This window comes from Quercus lobata, chromosome 8 (assembly GCF_001633185.2).
Source record: "Quercus lobata isolate SW786 chromosome 8, ValleyOak3.0 Primary Assembly, whole genome shotgun sequence".
Classification (NCBI taxonomy): Eukaryota; Viridiplantae; Streptophyta; class Magnoliopsida; order Fagales; family Fagaceae; genus Quercus; species Quercus lobata.
The window spans coordinates 44,012,521-44,030,701 of record NC_044911.1 but is presented as its reverse complement, the minus strand read 5'-3'; the positions used below and the strand labels follow the sequence as shown (position 1 = coordinate 44,030,701).

The 18,181-nt window shown below is 34.6% G+C and overlaps 2 protein-coding genes across 3 annotated transcripts; one reads left to right on the top strand and one right to left on the bottom strand.

Annotated features, from left to right (window-relative positions):
• Positions 1-1,942: 1,942 nt before the first annotated feature.
• Positions 1,943-4,381, bottom strand: LOC115957888 (xyloglucan endotransglucosylase/hydrolase protein 15-like). 2 transcript variants are annotated; one of them, XM_031076232.1, is made up of 4 exons: positions 4,293-4,365; positions 3,054-3,311; positions 2,608-2,801; positions 1,943-2,500 (listed from the first exon to the last, which is right to left on the bottom strand). In XM_031076232.1, exons 2-4 carry the CDS (start codon positions 3,279-3,281, stop codon positions 2,104-2,106), a joined length of 819 nt encoding a protein of 272 aa, XP_030932092.1. In that variant the 5' UTR covers positions 3,282-3,311; positions 4,293-4,365; the 3' UTR covers positions 1,943-2,103. The 2 variants fall into 2 exon arrangements, with proteins under 2 accessions (XP_030932092.1, XP_030932091.1); XM_031076231.1 differs by having other exon boundaries at positions 1,951-2,500; positions 3,054-3,350; positions 4,293-4,381.
• A 6,871-nt stretch (positions 4,382-11,252) lies between these two features.
• Positions 11,253-17,883, top strand: LOC115957894. The gene is made up of 5 exons (XM_031076236.1): positions 11,253-11,935; positions 12,039-12,116; positions 12,384-12,457; positions 12,544-12,651; positions 17,319-17,883. The coding sequence occupies exons 1-5, from the start codon at positions 11,278-11,280 to the stop codon at positions 17,433-17,435; spliced, it is 1,035 nt and encodes a 344-aa protein (XP_030932096.1). The 5' UTR covers positions 11,253-11,277; the 3' UTR covers positions 17,436-17,883.
• Positions 17,884-18,181: the final 298 nt, after the last annotated feature.

The window sequence follows — 18,181 nt, the reverse complement described above, 5'->3', positions numbered from 1 at the left end:
GGGCTGAGGAGGAATGCCGAGATGAAAATGGGGAAATGCAAAGGAATGAGAACTTACGGGTATCGTACAATAATCTCTGAAGCTTTCAGAGATCTTCTTAAGGAAAAACTTCTTACAGGAATGACTACGGAAACTCAAAGGTCAGGTACATTTTATAAAGACTGGGCACTGAAATTCTTTGAAGTTCTTGGATGTTCGTAAAAAAAGAAAGGCAAAAGAGTTTCTTCAAGGCTTTATATAGTAGGAGAGGAGGGGAAAGGCTGCTCCCGCTCAAAATTCTAGGAGGAATGCCAGCCGTTGGATCTACTCTTTGCCGTTGGATGTGGGGAACACAAGGCCACCTGGAACAATTAATAGCGCCTCGTAATCTATGACGTGTCAGAAGCAACCACTCCTGCAGGTGTGAAGTAAAAATTAATTGATCTTATCTCTCTAAAAAAATCAAAACCTCGCTTTTCTCCTCGGAGGGAGAGAAAAATCGGAGTTTTGAGGGGCTATTGTGGGGACTGTGGCCCAAAATAATGTATTGAGCCTTTGGCCTTATCCGAGGACACTAATAAATTCGAGGAGAGAAACATAACTTAGGTGATCTACTTTATAAGCCTCATCATTAGGAGACAAAAGGAAGAAAGTCCGAGGAGGAACTTCTCCTCGGACACGGCAAACCTAGACCAAGTGTATATTTAAGCGGTTGAAGTACGCCCCCTGAACACGTGAAAGAGAAGAAAACTCAAAATATCTAAGGAAACGCTGCCACCACCACATTAAATGCACTGCAGCTACTTTTCTAGTCGCATTAATGTGGAGAAGACCCCTAAACAGTGTTGCCTTAACTACTGCAACTCACAAAGGACTGAAAGGGGTGTCTGATGGGATGAGTGCTCAAGTGGGGGTCTAGATGATCAACAAGTGTAAGACCTAGATGATCAAGAAGAGCCTATATAACGTAGAGAAGCCCCTATGAAGAAGGGGGCGAAAAAAAGGAGAGGATAATACTGTAGCATGCAAAAGAATCCTAATGTGGTGATCTGTATTCATAAATAAAATTCCAAGTCTCCTCGGACAGAAGGTCCTTTGATCATAATAACTTTTATTCTTGTATGTTTGTTCCTTAATCCCATGCAAGTCATTACTCAACTCATTTAAACCTAGTTTTTTGACCCACACTCTACAAAATTCATTGTATTGGGTTTTTTGGACCAAGATTCCATACAGTTCGGACTTAGGCTCTAAACTTTGTCCTTACAATGGCTAAAATGTTTTACCTTTTCACAATTTTATAAAATTTGATTATGTATAGATTGTTTATATTATAATATTAATAAGCGATAAATAATTATTTAATATTATATGAACCTATTAACAAACTTATACAATCAGATTTTAAGTCTATATAAATATATTTTTAGACAAGTATACATATAAAAATATAATATTATATATAGTTAAATTGAACCCCTATATTCACAAGCATGTTTACGAACACATTATTTTGTTTGAGTTTGGCTCGTTTAATAATCAAGCCTAAACTTGAGACTCGAATTTGACTTGTTTTCTAAACAAATGAACATAAACAAGTTTTTTCTTGAGCCGAGCTCAAGCTGTTCATAAACAGTTTAGTTCATTTATAACCTTAATTATAAGTGGTAGCTCTTATGCTTTTATTTTTAATTGGAACTAATGAAATCAATTCTCAAGCTCTAGTGGTTTAGAGAGCATGACTTCAAATAGAATATGTTACAGAAAAAAAAAATACCTGTTGCTTGTTTTTATTAGGTTGTTAAGACTATATAATCGAATCTATAATTAATTTTGAGACTAAAACTTAGTTGTTATTGTATTTATTAAGGACAAAGAATAAACATTCTTCATTATCATTAAATAACAGGTTACAAACTATAGAAAAAAAACAACTTTATTGATAGATAATACTTGTAAAAGTATTATTACACTCAAAGAAGGAAAAAAGAGTGAAATTTTTTTGTAAATTTTTTTTCTTATATCTATATACATAAATCGACGTATAAAAATGATGAGATTGAGTTTTTAAGATAAAACAAACGAGCACTTTAATCCACGGATTTTGACTCTCTACAGGAAGCTTTATCTCTTGCATTCTGGTGGTAGACCTTTAGGGAATCGTTTGAGATCAGTGCAATAGTTGTAAATCATGTAATTCTTTTGCACCCATCTGAGTCTTTCCCTGCCCTTAGGACCAAGTATTGCTTTATCCTCAGCGAAAACGTTTTCCGCTGCATTGATGGACTTGTTGCGACATGGCTTCCCAGATATCCAAACACAAGCATTGGCAATGTAGTTTCTATAAGTTGCTGTGAAAGGTGCTTTGCTCCAGTCAATCTTCACAAGTCCTCCTCTTGTAGCCCAGCTATCACCATTCCAGATAGTAGAGTAAACTCTCATTGGTTGGCTTTTGGGAAATGGAACACCAATGGATTCCAAGTTGCTGAACACTCTGATAGGTATGTTATCCACTAGGAATCTGAAAAAAGGCAAAAAGGAATTCACACATATATATATTAAAAATTAATCATCATAATGAGAAGTCGGAAAGTTTTGAAAAGATTGAAGGTGAATAGTTTATGTTACATTATCTTTCTGCGGTTCCAAATGGCTGAGTAAGTGTGGAAGTTCTTTGTGGGGTCAAACCATAGATAGAATTGTTGTTCCCTGTCTCCTTTTCCTTGAGAATATATATTTGTACTTAGTATATATGGTTGTCCAGACAAGTTCCCCAAGAACTCGAAGTCAATCTCATCGTGGGCTCCTCCTTGTGAAGATAACTGCATGCATTAATCATAAATCTAATAATTAGAGGCTTGTGTTATTTGCAAAAGAGTTGTGCACAAACTATTGTATATAAATTCTATCTCAATTGTAAAAAGAAAAGTAGGTCACGTATATAGACAGACAGACAGGGTTTATATATATATGAACAACTTTTGTACACATAAAAAATATTCCTAGAATTATACTAGCTATCCAAGCCCTAGAAAAAAAAAAAGGACAAATGAAATGCAAAGAGAGTTACACACATATAATGTTGTCACAGTGCCAGCTGAGTCCCCAGGCACTAGCTTCATTTGCATGTCGAATCTTCCAAATAGGTACTCATTCTTGGACTGGAAACCAGACCCAGATTCGTGGTCAAGAGAAAGCGTGAGAATTTGGCCGCCGTTGCGTATGTTCGCACGGTGATCACCCCATGTAAGATCAACGTCGTTATAGAAATTGCTGGCGAAGGTGACCATAACAACACTCATGAAGATGGAAAGCAAAAACCTCAATGAAGCCTGGGAAGAGGAAGACATTTTCTCTATTTTCACATAGAGCTGTAAAAAGGAAGAGATTTTTGCTTAAAGAGATATATGAGGTTGTTTGATGGTAGAAATTTGAGTTATGCAGCCTATATATATAGATACATGTATGTATGGTTGCCCTTGGAATAGATAGCCTTTGAATATTATTGCTGGCAAAAATCAAAGTTCAGAACTGGTAACAGGCTAGTAAAATTAAGACACGGTTTTGTGTGATCGATAAAATTAGTAAACAATGGAATGGATATTCTTGCTCCTAGCAATAATGTCTTTAAATAGGTTGTCCTTGAATTAGGAAGCTGTTAACTCTTAAATCCAAATCAATTTCTTTTAAAAAAAAAAAAAAAAAAAAAAAAAAAAAAAAAAAAAAAACGAGAACTCGAACTAGAAATACAGGTTGTTAGTCTATGGTGGGTTGTTGCTAATTTCACTGGCATTACAGCCTTTATGGCTATGTGAAATTGTGAACTCAATTCATTTGGGTTTCTGAATTAATATGACATAAGTGGGGGGAGAAGGAAATACATTGCTCTCAAATTTAAATAAGGCATGAGGAAGCAACATAGGAAACTAAATTTTAAATTTTTTTTTTTTTTTTTGAAAATGCCAACATTACTATCAATTTTACCATAAAAAACTTACAAATTAATTGATATCATAATGAAAATGATTGAAGTGAAATCTAAAAACTAATAATAAATAAATGCCAGTTTTTTTAGTATTTTTTAATGTTTTTATTAAAGATGTCTAGAGTTCAAATCTTTCCAGTTCCCTCTCGTAAATATCAAATTTTTTCAAAAAATAAAAATACTTATTATCTTTTATGTTTTGGGTTTAACAAATTTGATACATTAGTTTGGAAAAAGCAACCCAAACTTTAATGGTTTGTCTTTAAATTTGAATGTTAATGAATGATCTAATTAAATTCACCATTAATGGTGTTTCCTCAAGGCTTACCGGTGGGCCAGGTTGCTTGCTGATCACAAAGGTGCCTTCAAGGGCCTGAATGCTTGCTGGTGGATCCACTATTAGCAAGGATCAGGTTGTTCTGAACTTGAATTCAAAACAAGAAACATCATATATAACACAGAGGCTACATCAAGAGGAAACTTACGTGTTGCATTTGACACACATCTTGGATCTTGTGACACTTGTTATATTGATTAGCCATAAGAATTTTCAAATCCCCTAAACCCCTACCTCTAAATAGGACATATATTGTATGATCCATCGTGTGGTAGTGGGAGCTTAGGACGAGGCCTTGGGCTGTGACCGTGCCAAATGCACTTCACAACCACGTCTTGTTTATGCGTGAGTTTTATTTCTGGTATGATATCGCTTGTCCATGTCTCGAATTCCCTCCTTGGTGCACAAAAATCTCTTTAAGTAACTATTCTGGTCTATTTACATTTGTTTGCGTACTCTTTTCTAGCATTAAAACATGTCTTCCTTCTGTACTCATTATAAAAATAAAATGCAACCTCATTTGACCTCCATCTCTTTAATTTAATGGCGTAAATTCAATGGACTTAATATTAAGAGGAACAAGTACTTTCATTGAGGCATCCATTGTTATCCCTAACAAAATACTCAAAATGAATTTGTTAAGAGTTCTATTTGTCAATTTTTTTAATATATTTTATTTGAAAAAGAAACGATATTTACCAAGTAAACAAAAACTCCAGTACTATAAACATGGTGTTGGATCTAGTTTGATAAGAACTATACAGGTAAGACATATGTATGAAATAATTCTTAAGGTGCACAGATCATAACTAGTTTGATAAGAATAAATTCTAGTTTGATGAGAACTATTTAGATTATAACTATACAGGAATGAATTTGATAAGAACTTTTTTTTTTTGGGGAGGGTGGGTGTGGGGAATAAAGGTCGAAACCTTATTGATATCAGTATAAGTTAATTTACAAAGAAAGTTCACTATTAAGGAACTTTCCCTCATTAACTTAACTGCATAAATTTCATGCAACAATAGCATAGGCACTCAGCTACCCATGCTGTGTATTTCATGCAACAACAACATAAGAACTAATTTCTAATTTCATTCCCTCGATACTTTGACCCAATCCAAACGTCAACAATCCCACATTTCATATGTCAAAATCAAATCTTTATTACTCATTCATCTTTCCCCAAATATGATTTCTATGACATCTTTAATTAACCAATCCAAGCATAAAGAGATTAAATTTTACAAGGACTTGGTGTAAATCCTTTGGTTCACAATCTTTAATGAGGACATGCCACATTATCATACTAAAACGTAGATACATATGATCACACAAAATAACATCATATAAGGTGTTATAAGGTGTTATTAGGTGTGGTAGGATATATTAAATTTTAAGTAAAAAACTGATGTGACAACTTTTGTAACAACTCTCCATATGGTTGATTGTGATTAGGCCTGTCCAGACCCATCCGAAACCCGACCCACCCGGAGGATCCGACCGGCGACCGATCCGAAACCGGCCGACCCGATCAAGTCACCGGTCGGCGGCGGATCATTTTTTCCAAAAACCGACTTCGGCGAGTCGGTCTCGGTTTTCCTCTCCCAAAACCCGAAAAATCCGATCTGACCGATGTTTAAGAATTTCCAGATTCCGGTGAGTTTTTCCTAGATTCCGGCGAGATTTCCAAAATCCGGCGATATTTTCCAGATTCCGGCCTCAAATTTCCGGATTCCGACTTCAAATTTTCAGATTTTGGCAACAAATTTTCATATTTCGGCGACTTATCAAGTAGATCTAGTGATATTTCGTCCAAATCTAGTGAAATCTCATCGAATCAGGTGAGATTTCTTCCAGATCTGGTGAAATCTCACTGACTTTTCGCCGTTTTCTCACCGGAACCTCAGATCTTGACTCCGACCGACCCGCCTGAAACCAATTGGATGTCTGAACCGCCCGATCCGATCAGTTTCTCGGTCGGCGGCGGGTTGAGCACAAACCCGACCTGCCCGACCCATGGACAGCCCTAATTGTGATTGGTGAAAAAAAAAAAAAAAAGACGTTGAACACATATAAAAGTGACAAATAACTAGTCAGAGTCACCCTCACTAGTTAATATGTTTTAAACTTGTTTTTGAAATAATTGAAAACAATGTACAATTTGCGTAGATATGATAAAGATTGAAACTTTAGGCATTACCATTTTTATTATTAAATCAAGACATTGATGAATTTCATTTTTTGGTGTAAGCAAGATTCGAATTTAGATCACTTATTCGATTACAATAAACTTTACCAATTAAACTAATTGCCAATTGGAACTATTTTATCCTATATTATTTTATTTACAGTGTGATCTTGGCTACTAGTTTTTCAAAATTAAAATAAAAAACTCCCTACCAAATAGTGACTTCAAAACTGTTTTTTTTTTTTTTTTTTTTTTTTTTTTTTTTTTAAATATTTTTGAAAGCTTCTAGTTTTTATTTTTAAAACTAGAAAAAAATTTTAAGAACTTACTATTAATTAGGCACTGACAGAACGAAATGGATAAAGTAATAAATTGTAATTAATTTACTGGTACATTTTCTTCTTGAATAGGTTTAAGATTCAAATTACTCTAAGAGCAAAATTTGTGAGATTTGTTGGATTATATGCATACGGGATGAGTAGTTATTTAATGTTTCGGGAGCATAATAAATATGTGTTCTCTTTTCTCAACATAATATACACTAAGTTCTACCAATTAAATTTATAGTGAAATTCATTATTCATATGAAAGGGAAGAGTACACATCTATTGTATTCCAAAAGCACTAAATAATTGCATGTTCCAAATGCATCTATCATTTGACTATTTAATACAAACAATTACTTCTCATAAAAATGACATTGTTTTGTGGCATATTTGATGTTTGAGATTAATTTTGGCCTTTACACATCCCAGTTTAAATTAAAAGAATTTGGTTTATGATCACTTTTGAATTACTAAATAGTTTAATTCATGAGATCCGTTCTCAACCACCGTGCAGGGTACGTAGTGTTGGATCCACACTCAGTTGATCAGAGCCAAGAGTTTATAGAAATTCAAAATCCTTGGTGAGTGTACTTGGCCATGGAGGAAGATGTTGAACCTTCGACCCAGGACTCGAGGAAATTTCAAATTTCGGGTTGGTTTGATAATTGATACCCACTTAGGTACTACGAAAGAAGAAAGGGTCATTTACTGTTTGAGTAGAAACCAATTTCAATAAATTAATTATTTGCCCCCAAATCTACAATTCTAATTCTCATGAAATGAAACGGTCTCATAAAATTATCTTCTTATAACAGGTGGCCGGGACTCACATTTTTGTAGTGTTAAATTATTATACAAATGAAATGTTATGTGGGTCTCAAATATGTGGTTAGATTTTGTATTTTTTTAGTAAATATTTTGAATTATTAAGCTTTTATATATTATTTGTTTAAATTTAAAGTTTAAACTAAAATTCTTACTTGCAAATGGCGCGTTGACCAACAAAGATATAGGGCTATTAGGTTGTGTTGTTTAAATAAAGTTTTCGTTGTTCAACACAATGCGTATTTCTACAACACAATTTTATCCATACGTATTTTTACAGTACTTAAATAACGTTATTAGAACAACATTACTAAACGGGCTCATAATAGATAATAGGCAATTATAGAATTACTCCTGATGGTATCTATATTACTATTTAAGAAGTTTCCCTCTTTTTGGGCTCTCATTTTTTTGGTTAAAAAATGCTCTTACACCTCTATATTTAAGTAGAGACAAAATTAAAAAATAATCTGGTAAAAATACAACTCTAACTCTTATTAAAACATTACCTAAAAAATAGGGTCACTCTCCTGGTTTTTTTGCTACAAAATAAACGTGTAATATTTGTTCATTTTTTGAAGTTAACTTTATGACACTCTTGGTTGTATTAGTAGTTTTAAATGTGTATTATTAATGAGAAAACGTGTAAACCTCAAATTGGAATGAATGAAAAATTATGACATTATAAAAAAAAAAAAAAAAATCCTCATTGCATGCACGAAGTGCATGTGATGGTGCTAGTTTGTTATTATGGAGGAGATATTTTTCATATTATTGTTGTTTTTATTTTCTTTCATAAATTATATGGGTAATTGTTAGTATACAATGAACTCATGGTATACATAATTTATCTTTTGAATTGAAATCATGATTTATGTACACACGTTTCAATTTTGAATAAAAATTGTAATTTGAAGTCACGATTTTAGTTTAAAAATTGAAATATGTGTACGTTATGTGTAATAGACATTATTACTCTATAATTATTATGGAGTATTTCATTTTTATTTTGATAATTATAAACTTATAATAGGGAAGGGGGGCATTTCACATTTGAAATATTTTAACCTTAGACCTCCATTAGAAACATTAAAAAAAGTACTACTAGAGCACCCACAGCAGACGTTGGATATGTGCCAAATGCTAAATATTTGGCACATATCCCACACCAAACTAAGTTTGACCCCATTTATCAGATGTTGTAAATGTTATATTTTTTGCAACTTGCTACAGTACAATCACAAATATGCAACTGTACGGTAAGATGTGGTATATTGGGTTTATTAATTTTTTATTTCTCTTTCACTCTCAGCAACTGTACGGTACATTGAGATTTGAAAGAAAGAATAAAATGTTAGAGCATCCACAGCAGTGGAGCTAAATTTTTAGCAATTTAGCTCCACCAAAAGTTACTTTATCTATTTTAGCTACACACATGCTGCAGCAGTGGATCTATTTTAACTTTCAACACAATAAAATAATATATTCACCACAATAAAATAATATTTCTACTACAATAAAATAATAATATTTCTACTATAATAAAATAATATTTCACCACCACCACACAGCACAAACATCCTCCACCACCACCACATACACAGCACAACACAAACATACTCCACCACCACCACCACCATCACCGGTCCACAGCAGAGAAAAAAAAAAAAAAAAAAAAAACCCAAATCAAGGCTCATCCTCCACCGCCACCACACAGCACAACACAACATACTCCACCACCACCACCACCATCACCGGTCCACAGCAGAGAAAAAAAAACCCAAATCAAGGCTCATCCTCCACCACCACCACACAGCACAACACAAACATACTCCACCACCACACCATCACCGGTCCACAGCAGAGAAAAAAAAAAAAGAAAAAAAAAAAAAAAAAAAAACCCAAATCAAGGCTCAAGCGATTCCAAGGATCGGCTGAGACATCATCCCAAATCAAGGCTCAACCCAAATCAAGGCTCAATCAAGGCTCAACCCAAAAAAAAAAAAAAAAACCCAAATCAAGGTTTCGCTCTCCACCGCCACTCCAAGGATCGGCTAAGACATTGAGGCGATTCCGATGTCGGGGAGTGGATTAGTGTTCCTGCGGTGCCGGTAGTGTTCCTGCGGTGCCCTTCGGTGTCGTTCGCCGGAGGCGAGAACGTGAACGAGAGGCCGGTGAAGGAGGACAGGCATTTCGTGAGGTTGAACAAAGGAAGAATGGTGGTAAGGAGCGACGGTGTGGGCTGGGACGGCCGGGACGGCGACGGCGTGGAGTGGGCTGGCAGATCAGAGCTTGAGGGAGAGAGAGCTTGAGATGAGAGCTTGAGGGAGAGAACTGAGTGTGCACAGTGACCGGTGAGGGAATAAAAGAATGAAAAAAATAAATGAGTTATTATTATTTTAATCTGCAGGTGATTTAAATTTTTTTTTTTTTTTTTTAGATGAGTGCTACAGTGCACATCTATCTATAGATGTGCACTGTAGCAAATCAGCCAAATTTTATGGCTTTGGCTTCACTGCTGTGAGCTTATTTTGCTATATGAGTGGAGCTAAAATAGCATTATAACTTTTTAGCTCCACTGCTGCAAATGCTCTTACCGTTGAACAAATAATAAAGAAAGAATAAAATAAGAATTGAAAAGAATAAAGAATTAATATTTAAATGAAGTGGTAAAAATATAGAACATCTGATAAATGGGATATTGTAAAATGATGTGGTAAAATAATAAAGTAGGCTTTTGGTGTGGCAAAATGGCATAATTTTTACAACGTCTGCTACGGATGCTTTAGAGATTAAAAAAAAAAAAAACTCTTGGAGTATTTCCTTTTTATTAAGACAATGTTATCCTTTTTTTTTTTTTTTTTTTTTTAAGAGGAAAAAAAGGCAATGTTATCCTGTTTAACATAAAAAGAAAAATTTCATCTCTAAACATACAATAGCAATTGCTAAAAAGAAGAGGAGAAAAAAGGAAAAAGTTCAAGTCAAAATATGTTTGAAGCCACTCACCAATAAAAAGAAAAAATATATTTTTTTTTTTTTTTTTTTTAAGAGGAAAAAAAGGCAATGTTATCCTGTTTAACATAAAAAGAAAAATTTCATCTCTAAACATACAATAGCAATTGCTAAAAAGAAGAGGAGAAAAAAGGAAAAAGTTCAAGTCAAAATATGTTTGAAGCCACTCACCAATAAAAAGAAAAAATATATACGGTCATATAATTATATAAGATAGTATTCATTTTATTTTTTCTTATCGGTGGTTGGAGGCTAGAGTCTAGAGCCAAACCTTAACTGAGAAAAAAAATAAAATCGAAAGAAAAAATTCACGCCAAACAAAAACACAGAAAACGAAAAAAAAAAAAACACCGGGTGTGGATGTGTGGGCAAGTTAGCCCAGCCCAGGCCCGCCCATCCACCCTTGATTGAGGAAGCCCATCAGAATTCAATAGCACTCCCAAAATGTCGGTGGTACCAAAATTAGCAATGCACTTCTTTACCCCTAAAAATTTAAAAAAAGAAAAAGAAAAAGACTTACTACTTTTTTTTTTTTTTTTTTTGCTAATAAAAGACTTACTACTTGCTTACTAGTAATAATTAGACAATATTAAAAATAAAAAAACAAAAACAAAAACAAAAAATGCAGGCAACCTCCTTTGCTCCAGTCCCCAACTGCTGTTACCCCGTTATTCCAAACCAGTATTTACACTTCCAACCTCTCCATCTCAAGAAACCAAAACCCACTTACCTCTCCCTCTCAAATAACCAACACATCATCACTGCCCTCACTCTAATTCCAACAACCACTCCCACCAAACCACTACAATATACTAATAACAACCCTGACCCAGATCTCAACTCTTCACTCTTTCCACAGTTTTACTCTTGCATTGCCACTGACAAGGGAAATAACCAAAACCCAGATACCCAAAACCAAAGAAAAGAAGAGAACTACAGAGATAAAGTGACCAAAAAGGACTGGGGAATTTTCACAAACATGTGGTGGGCAGAATTAAAAGCAGCGATGGGCCAGAGAATTAACTTCGAAGGTATTGCTAGTTCAACTATGGTTGTAGTAAAGGACCATCATCTGGCTTTGCCGCACGTGGCGGTGCCCGATATAAGGTATATTGATTGGGCTGAGCTGCATAGGAAGGGTTTTAGGGGTGTTGTGTTTGATAAGGATAATACTATCACTGTACCTTACTCATTGGCTTTGTGGGGGCCTCTTGGTTCGTCTCTGGAGCGGTGTAAATCAGTGTTTGGCCCGGATATTGCCGTGTTCAGCAACTCTGCTGGTAATTTGGGCATGACCCATTTGCAAATTTTTTGCTTATTTTACTGGTGGTGGTGTTGTTTTTGTCAATGTATTGTCTTATGTTCTTGTTGTTATGGTTTTAGGGCTGTGTGAATATGACCTTGATGGTTCAAAAGCTAGGGCACTCGAAGGGGCCATTGGAATTAAAGTAATAAGGCATAGTGAGTGTTTCTTTCTTTTTGTTAAATTTAAATTTTGCAAAAATGTTATACAGTGACCACATTCTATAGCTTTATAAAATGCTTTGCTAATTGTGCAAAATAGTAGCAACTCCATGTCAAAACATTAGGTGTATTTTTAGCCTTAAAACTTTAGTTCCATGCTTATTACTTGCTGAATTCACTTAGTTAATGTGGCCTATTGATGTTAAGTCACTATGAATTTATGCGATATAGCATTGATTTCATGTTCTATATGTTATGCCCTAGGGGTGAAGAAACCAGCTGGAACGGCTGAAGAAATTGAGAAGCACTTTGGTTGTAAATCCTCACAACTTATCATGGTAGACAAGAATTCACTGAACTACTTGAATATATGGTTTTATTTTTTGTTGCAAAAATATTTGTATCATAATTATATTTGTGGCAGGTTGGTGATCGGCCATTAACGGATATTGTGTACGGGAATAGAAATGGATTTCTGACTATTTTGACTGGACCTTTAAGTCTTGCCGAGGAGCCATTCATTGTTAGGCAGGTTGGTTATTTTTATAGTTTCATTTCCTCTTTGTTACACTAAAGGCAATTGCTATGACATTCTTGAAAAAGAATATGGGATGTAAAGTTGGAATGTAGTGTCATTCTTGAGATATGCTCAACTGAGTCTTGACAGCTCAATACATTGCCTCACAGATGAGTGTAAGATGGGAATGGGCCTGCTGATTTTTTCTATCCTGCTATAGAAACCCCTGATTTCTTTCATTGTCTTTGGTATCAGCATGTCGGTAATTCTTGAATTTGCAGTGTCCTTGGCCACATTCCTTTACAAAACTCTTTTTCTTTGTAATTAATTTCCACTTGACTGTTTAATAGACTTATATTAGAGTTCCGTCTCCCTGTACTGCAGGGCAGCCTTGGAATTTTGATTTTATGCTCTCTCGCAAATGGAAGGTAGCAGTTATAAGGGTTTGTGGATGGGTTTTGAAGTAGATAGGTCATTGGAATTAGAAATAGGTATTTTAAAATTTTGTGGTGAAACAAATTAGGACTGTCTGTTTGAGAGTTGCCCTGGAGGTGGAGAGATGTTTTAGGGTATCAAAATTGGATTTTCAAGTTTTAAAAATAAAGGAACTAGATATTTTGGAACAATTGGAGAGTGCAGAGAATTAAATGGGAATAGAGGATGAGAGAAGTAGAAGAAAGAGATGAGAAGAACACAAAAGAAGGAAATCATATACTCAAACAGAATACACATTCAATTGTGCTTCAAAAAGAGTGGTAAATGATACTGCCCTTGTCTATGCTTGATGTCTCCTATGCTTCCTGGCCTTCAGCATTTATTTCCTGTTTGTATTGTTTTTCCTCAACAAGGGGAGTATTAGAAAACCATTCGGACATATTTCCCTTCACTTTCGTTTCATCCTATTTTTGTTAAGTATATGTATTGCATCCTTTTGTGTTTGGTGTTCTGTTTTCACTAAATGAATTACCTTCAAAATGTCTGAGGTTGATCTACTCCACATCTTCACAAATCACATGAAAGACTTCAAGTCAAAATTTTTGTGATGACTATTTTGATGGTAGTTTTTTTCCTCCTTAATACTAAACATTATTGTTACTACACCCCCCCCCACCCCCACACTGCCAGGGCAAAAGAAAAAGAAAGAAAACATTATTAACGGCCTTGTTCTTTGTTCCCTTTTCAAATCTGCCATACAAAATATGGTTTTAAAATTCTTATTAAAAAAAAAAGGTTTTAAAATGGCATTTTACATGAAAAGTAATACATGAATTTGGTTGTTCATTTAAAAAGTACAAAAGATATTGTTGGCTTGTTGTCAAGGGCGATTTGGACGACATTGGAATATAGAAATTTGGCTGGTGGTTCCACATTGTTTAATGCGGTGTCTTTGGCAGGAGAGGAATAATTGTCACTTTGAGGGATGTGAAAGGACTAGTTCGAATCTGAAGTTGTTCATTAAATCATTGTATGAGTGGTTGCTAGATTTAGACTGCTTTTCCTTTCCACCATATTGGATATGCTTGATCATTGTACTCTTCGACCTGAAACTTGATGTATCCGTGGTATACACCTTGTGTACAAGGGATATATTTCTGATGAATAAATTTTGTTACTTACCAGAAATAAAAAGTAAGAAGATATTGACCATGAATGAGAAAGAGCAGTACAGAATTCTGGTTCAGTGGTTTATACAATCTTTTAGAGTGAGGTATTCTTAGCTTGAGGGTCTTCTTCACAATGCTTGGATTTTTTCAATGTGTAGAAAGTTGACCAAATACTTACTCAGGACATGTTTTTTGGTTGAAAAGCCATTGGCAAACCATAGGAGCAAAAGAAACTGATATAATGTGTTGGAGAAATCGCCCTGCATGTGTAATGCATTGGCATGTTTGTATCATAAATCATGTGAATCAAGGAAACGAACTTAGAAAGATATGTAGGTAGTTTCTTTGCATCAATAAAATTCTGTTACATAAAGAGAGAGAGAGAGAGAGAGAGAGAGAGATTTCCTTCCGATTTAGAGTGAATTCATTCCATTTTAGGTTCAATTTTGGAGAAAAATTGGTTTGTTAGTTTAATTTGATTACCTTAACACCAATTTTATTATACTTAGATACAATAACAACAGCAAGCCTTAATCCCAAATTTTTGGGGTTGGCTATTGATCCTCAACAAATTAGTCAGGGTTGGTCTCATGTATTTCTTCCATTCTATTCTATTTGAAGTCAAACTCCATTCATAATAAAGTGACTAAATTTTACGCTTGCTATCGGCCTATTGCAATTGTTCTTTTCTCGGGCGTGAGATTGGTTGTGAACAAATATATATATATATATATATATTTTTTTTTTTTGATAAGTAATAAAAATTCATTGATATCAAAAAGAGAAAGACACCCAAGTACACCGGGGGTATACAGGGGAGAACAAATCAAAAACGAACATTACAAAAATCAAGAAAATCTAAAATAGAAGAAAACTGATGGTTTCTCCACACAGAGAACCAATCAAGTAAGGTTCTAAAGTAAGGTTGTGAACAAATATATTACACTAAGCACGGACACAGGAGAAGTTTTTATTATAATCAGATAATAATATCTAAATTACAAGTATGCCCTCACAACAAGGGGAAAAAATTACAATCATAGATAGTGTCTATACTATGTAATATGTATTCTAACACCCCCCTTGAGTTGAGGTGAAGATATTGAACATGCTCAGCTTGCTTAAAATAGTATTAAAAACTCTACGTGAGACTCTTTTGCTTATGATCTGCTAGTTGCTCTCTGGTCTTCAAACTTGGAGTACAAATAATGCCACCATCTAGCTTCTCCTTAGTGAAATGTCAATCAATTTCAACATGTGTAGTCCAATAATATTGTACAAGATTGTGAGAAACATTAATAGTTGCCTTGTTACCACAATATAATTGCATAGGTTTCTGCGTGTTAAACCCCAGCTCTTTCAACATCTTGTTCTTCCTGAGTTACAAATACCATGAGTCATTGCACAAAATTTGGCCTTTGCACTGGAGCTGGCTACAGCTGCCTGTTTCTTACATATCCAAGTGACTAAATTTCCTCACAAAGGTACAATACTCTAAGGTAGACCTTTTATAAGGAAATCTGCATAGTCTCCCATGGCACAATCTGTTGAAGTTCCAATGACTGTCCAGATCCTGTCAACATAAATTGAGAAGTTGGACTCTAGGTTTGATGCCTTGGATGCCCGACTAGGATCCATGGAGTATTCTATCGAAAGGTTGCTTAGTAACCTTGAAGGTAAAACTTTACATACTGGAGATGATAACATTGAACCACCAAAACCTTGTGTTGATAGAGAAATACAAGTGTCAGCATATGTTGCTTAAATGTTTTTGCAGCAAGAACATATTGTAGACCCTAAACAACAAGTGAAATATTTGAACCATGTGTAGTAGATTTAATTTGGCCTGTTGAAGAGTCAAATATTTAGCTTACTTTTGACAAGCAAGATTTCACATTACCTGATAAGGAGAAAGTTCAACTACTGAGCAACAAATAAGAGGGTACACCTGTTGTGAAAAGTGACTTTAATGCATCTATTGATCCACCTCCTCTATGGTGCATGAAGTTAAAAAGGTTGATGAAGTGGAAAGGATTAATACAATGGTACTTTTTGTGGATCAAGATAAGGTTGTGTCATTTGTAAGATTAATTCCACACATTAAATTTGTTTTGTATTTTTTAGAATCATATATAAATATAAATATATATATATATATATATTTATTTATTATTATTTAAGTGGGGGAAGAGGGATTTGAATCCTAGACATCTCTGTTGGACATACTAGACCATGCTGTTGAGCTACGAGGCTCTTGCTATTATTTTTGATCTTCAATTTGTTGGTCCATTCGTTTTGGTTTTGTCGTGCATCATGTATGTTGTGATGAATAGAAATAGAAGATTATTGAGACACAGAGGAATCATATATAGGTAAAAGATTTTGATAAGAAATGTAATTTGATATGGGATATTGTGTGCAAGAACTAACTCCCTTATGAAGGGCAGTAGGAGTATTTACATTATCATACTTATCATGATTTGAGGTAGGAATGAGATTAGAGACAACTTGAACCTAAGGAAGTTGGTTGACGTGGAGTAGGCAGTGCAAGGAGAAAGATATTGCTATATAGATGTGAGATCATTCCATTTCCTTCTGTTTAAGATGAGGGACATTGATTTACTTTTTAATTTGTAATTACACACACACTTGTTGGGTCTTTAACTTACGATCTCATCCTCCAACTTACACTCACAAGGGGAGGAGGTGTTCATTGGTAGATGAGGGACTTCTATTTGGTTTTGGCTAATATTATCTTGCTACATTTTGCTGTGTAAGTTCCTTAAAAATGCAATAGAGTTGAGCTCCTGAGGTGTGCTATTTTAACTAACATCTTTAGGATTTCATTAAATGAAATCATGCGCTCTATTGTTGAACCAGTGGCGAAGGATGCAATTTTTTGTGATGATTTTATATATTGTACTCTGGCCTATGTTCTGAAGAATGGTATATGCCTTCCATTGTCACAGAAAACAAAGTGAAAATGTTAATGAGATGATTTTGACGCTTGATATATAGAACTCGTTGATGTGATGGTTTCTTTTACTTCTATCTAATACATTTCGATCTTAATTGCAGGTGAGGAAATTTGAAACGTCCCTTGTCAATCGCTGGGTTAGGAGAGGGTTGAAGCCAATTAGTCATAGTTTATTGTCAGATCCCATGCTTTGTGTGAAAGATCTCCCACCTTTGTGAGAAAACAAGTGTGGATATATATAAAAGGGAGATTATTCTGGAGCAGCATGAAAAGTTATTGCTTTTGTCCAGTAAATTCGTATTATTATTATTATTAATTTTTTCCCTATAAAAGTTAATTTTGTATTATCTGGCCAAAGTCTATATTGAGAAAGGGGATGTTAAAAATGTGATGCAAAATGCCGTGGTACCAAAGCGGTTTTCATGTATAATGGGCAACTGGTATCGCAGAAAAGGATGTGCAATGCTGCAAGTCCAAAAGGAAAAATGATTCAGGATTTGACCCTTAATGTCTCTGTTGGAAACACTAAAATATACCAATTGAGCTACATGACTCTTGATGTAATAGGTATTGAAGCCCATTATAGCTAAAACATAAGTTAGTTTGCTTGGATTTTATAGTCTGGCAAGAGCCAAGATTTTGACACAATAAACATATGTTGAATCCTGTTCATAAGCTTTTGGTTGGCTCAATTGGATCCCTTGGGTGAGATTACTATTTTGTAATAAGAAAATCCGATGTTAATTCTTAAAGGATATAACAATCTGTTTTCCTTATTCTCAACACTAGCCCTGTCATTTACAATATGTGACTTGCTTTCTTTGAAAAAAAACCATTCTTGATTCTTGTTTCAAGAATTTTAGGAAGTAAAGGGTGTAGCAATTTAATTTGTTGCACGTATACAAAACTTTGATAAGGCATGCACGCTGTTGCTAGAAGATAGTGATCCACACATTTGGACATT

Bases quoted from the DNA above. Each gene is read 5' to 3' on its own strand.
- LOC115957894 (XM_031076236.1), top strand. From the start codon at position 11,278: ATGCAGGCAACCTCCTTTGCTCCAGTCCCCAACTGCTGTTACCCCGTT. The intron at 12,117-12,383 runs GTGAGTGTTTCT...GTTATGCCCTAG, and splicing joins AATTAAAGTAATAAGGCATA to GGGTGAAGAAACCAGCTGGA. The intron at 12,458-12,543 runs GTAGACAAGAAT...TATTTGTGGCAG, and splicing joins AATCCTCACAACTTATCATG to GTTGGTGATCGGCCATTAAC.
- LOC115957888 (XM_031076231.1), bottom strand. From the start codon at position 3,329: ATGTCTTCCTCTTCCCAGGCTTCATTGAGGTTTTTGCTTTCCATCTTC. The intron at 2,802-3,053 runs GTGTGTAACTCT...TAATGCATGCAG, and splicing joins GCACTGTGACAACATTATAT to TTATCTTCACAAGGAGGAGC. The intron at 2,501-2,607 runs GTAACATAAACT...GCCTTTTTTCAG, and splicing joins TGGAACCGCAGAAAGATAAT to ATTCCTAGTGGATAACATAC.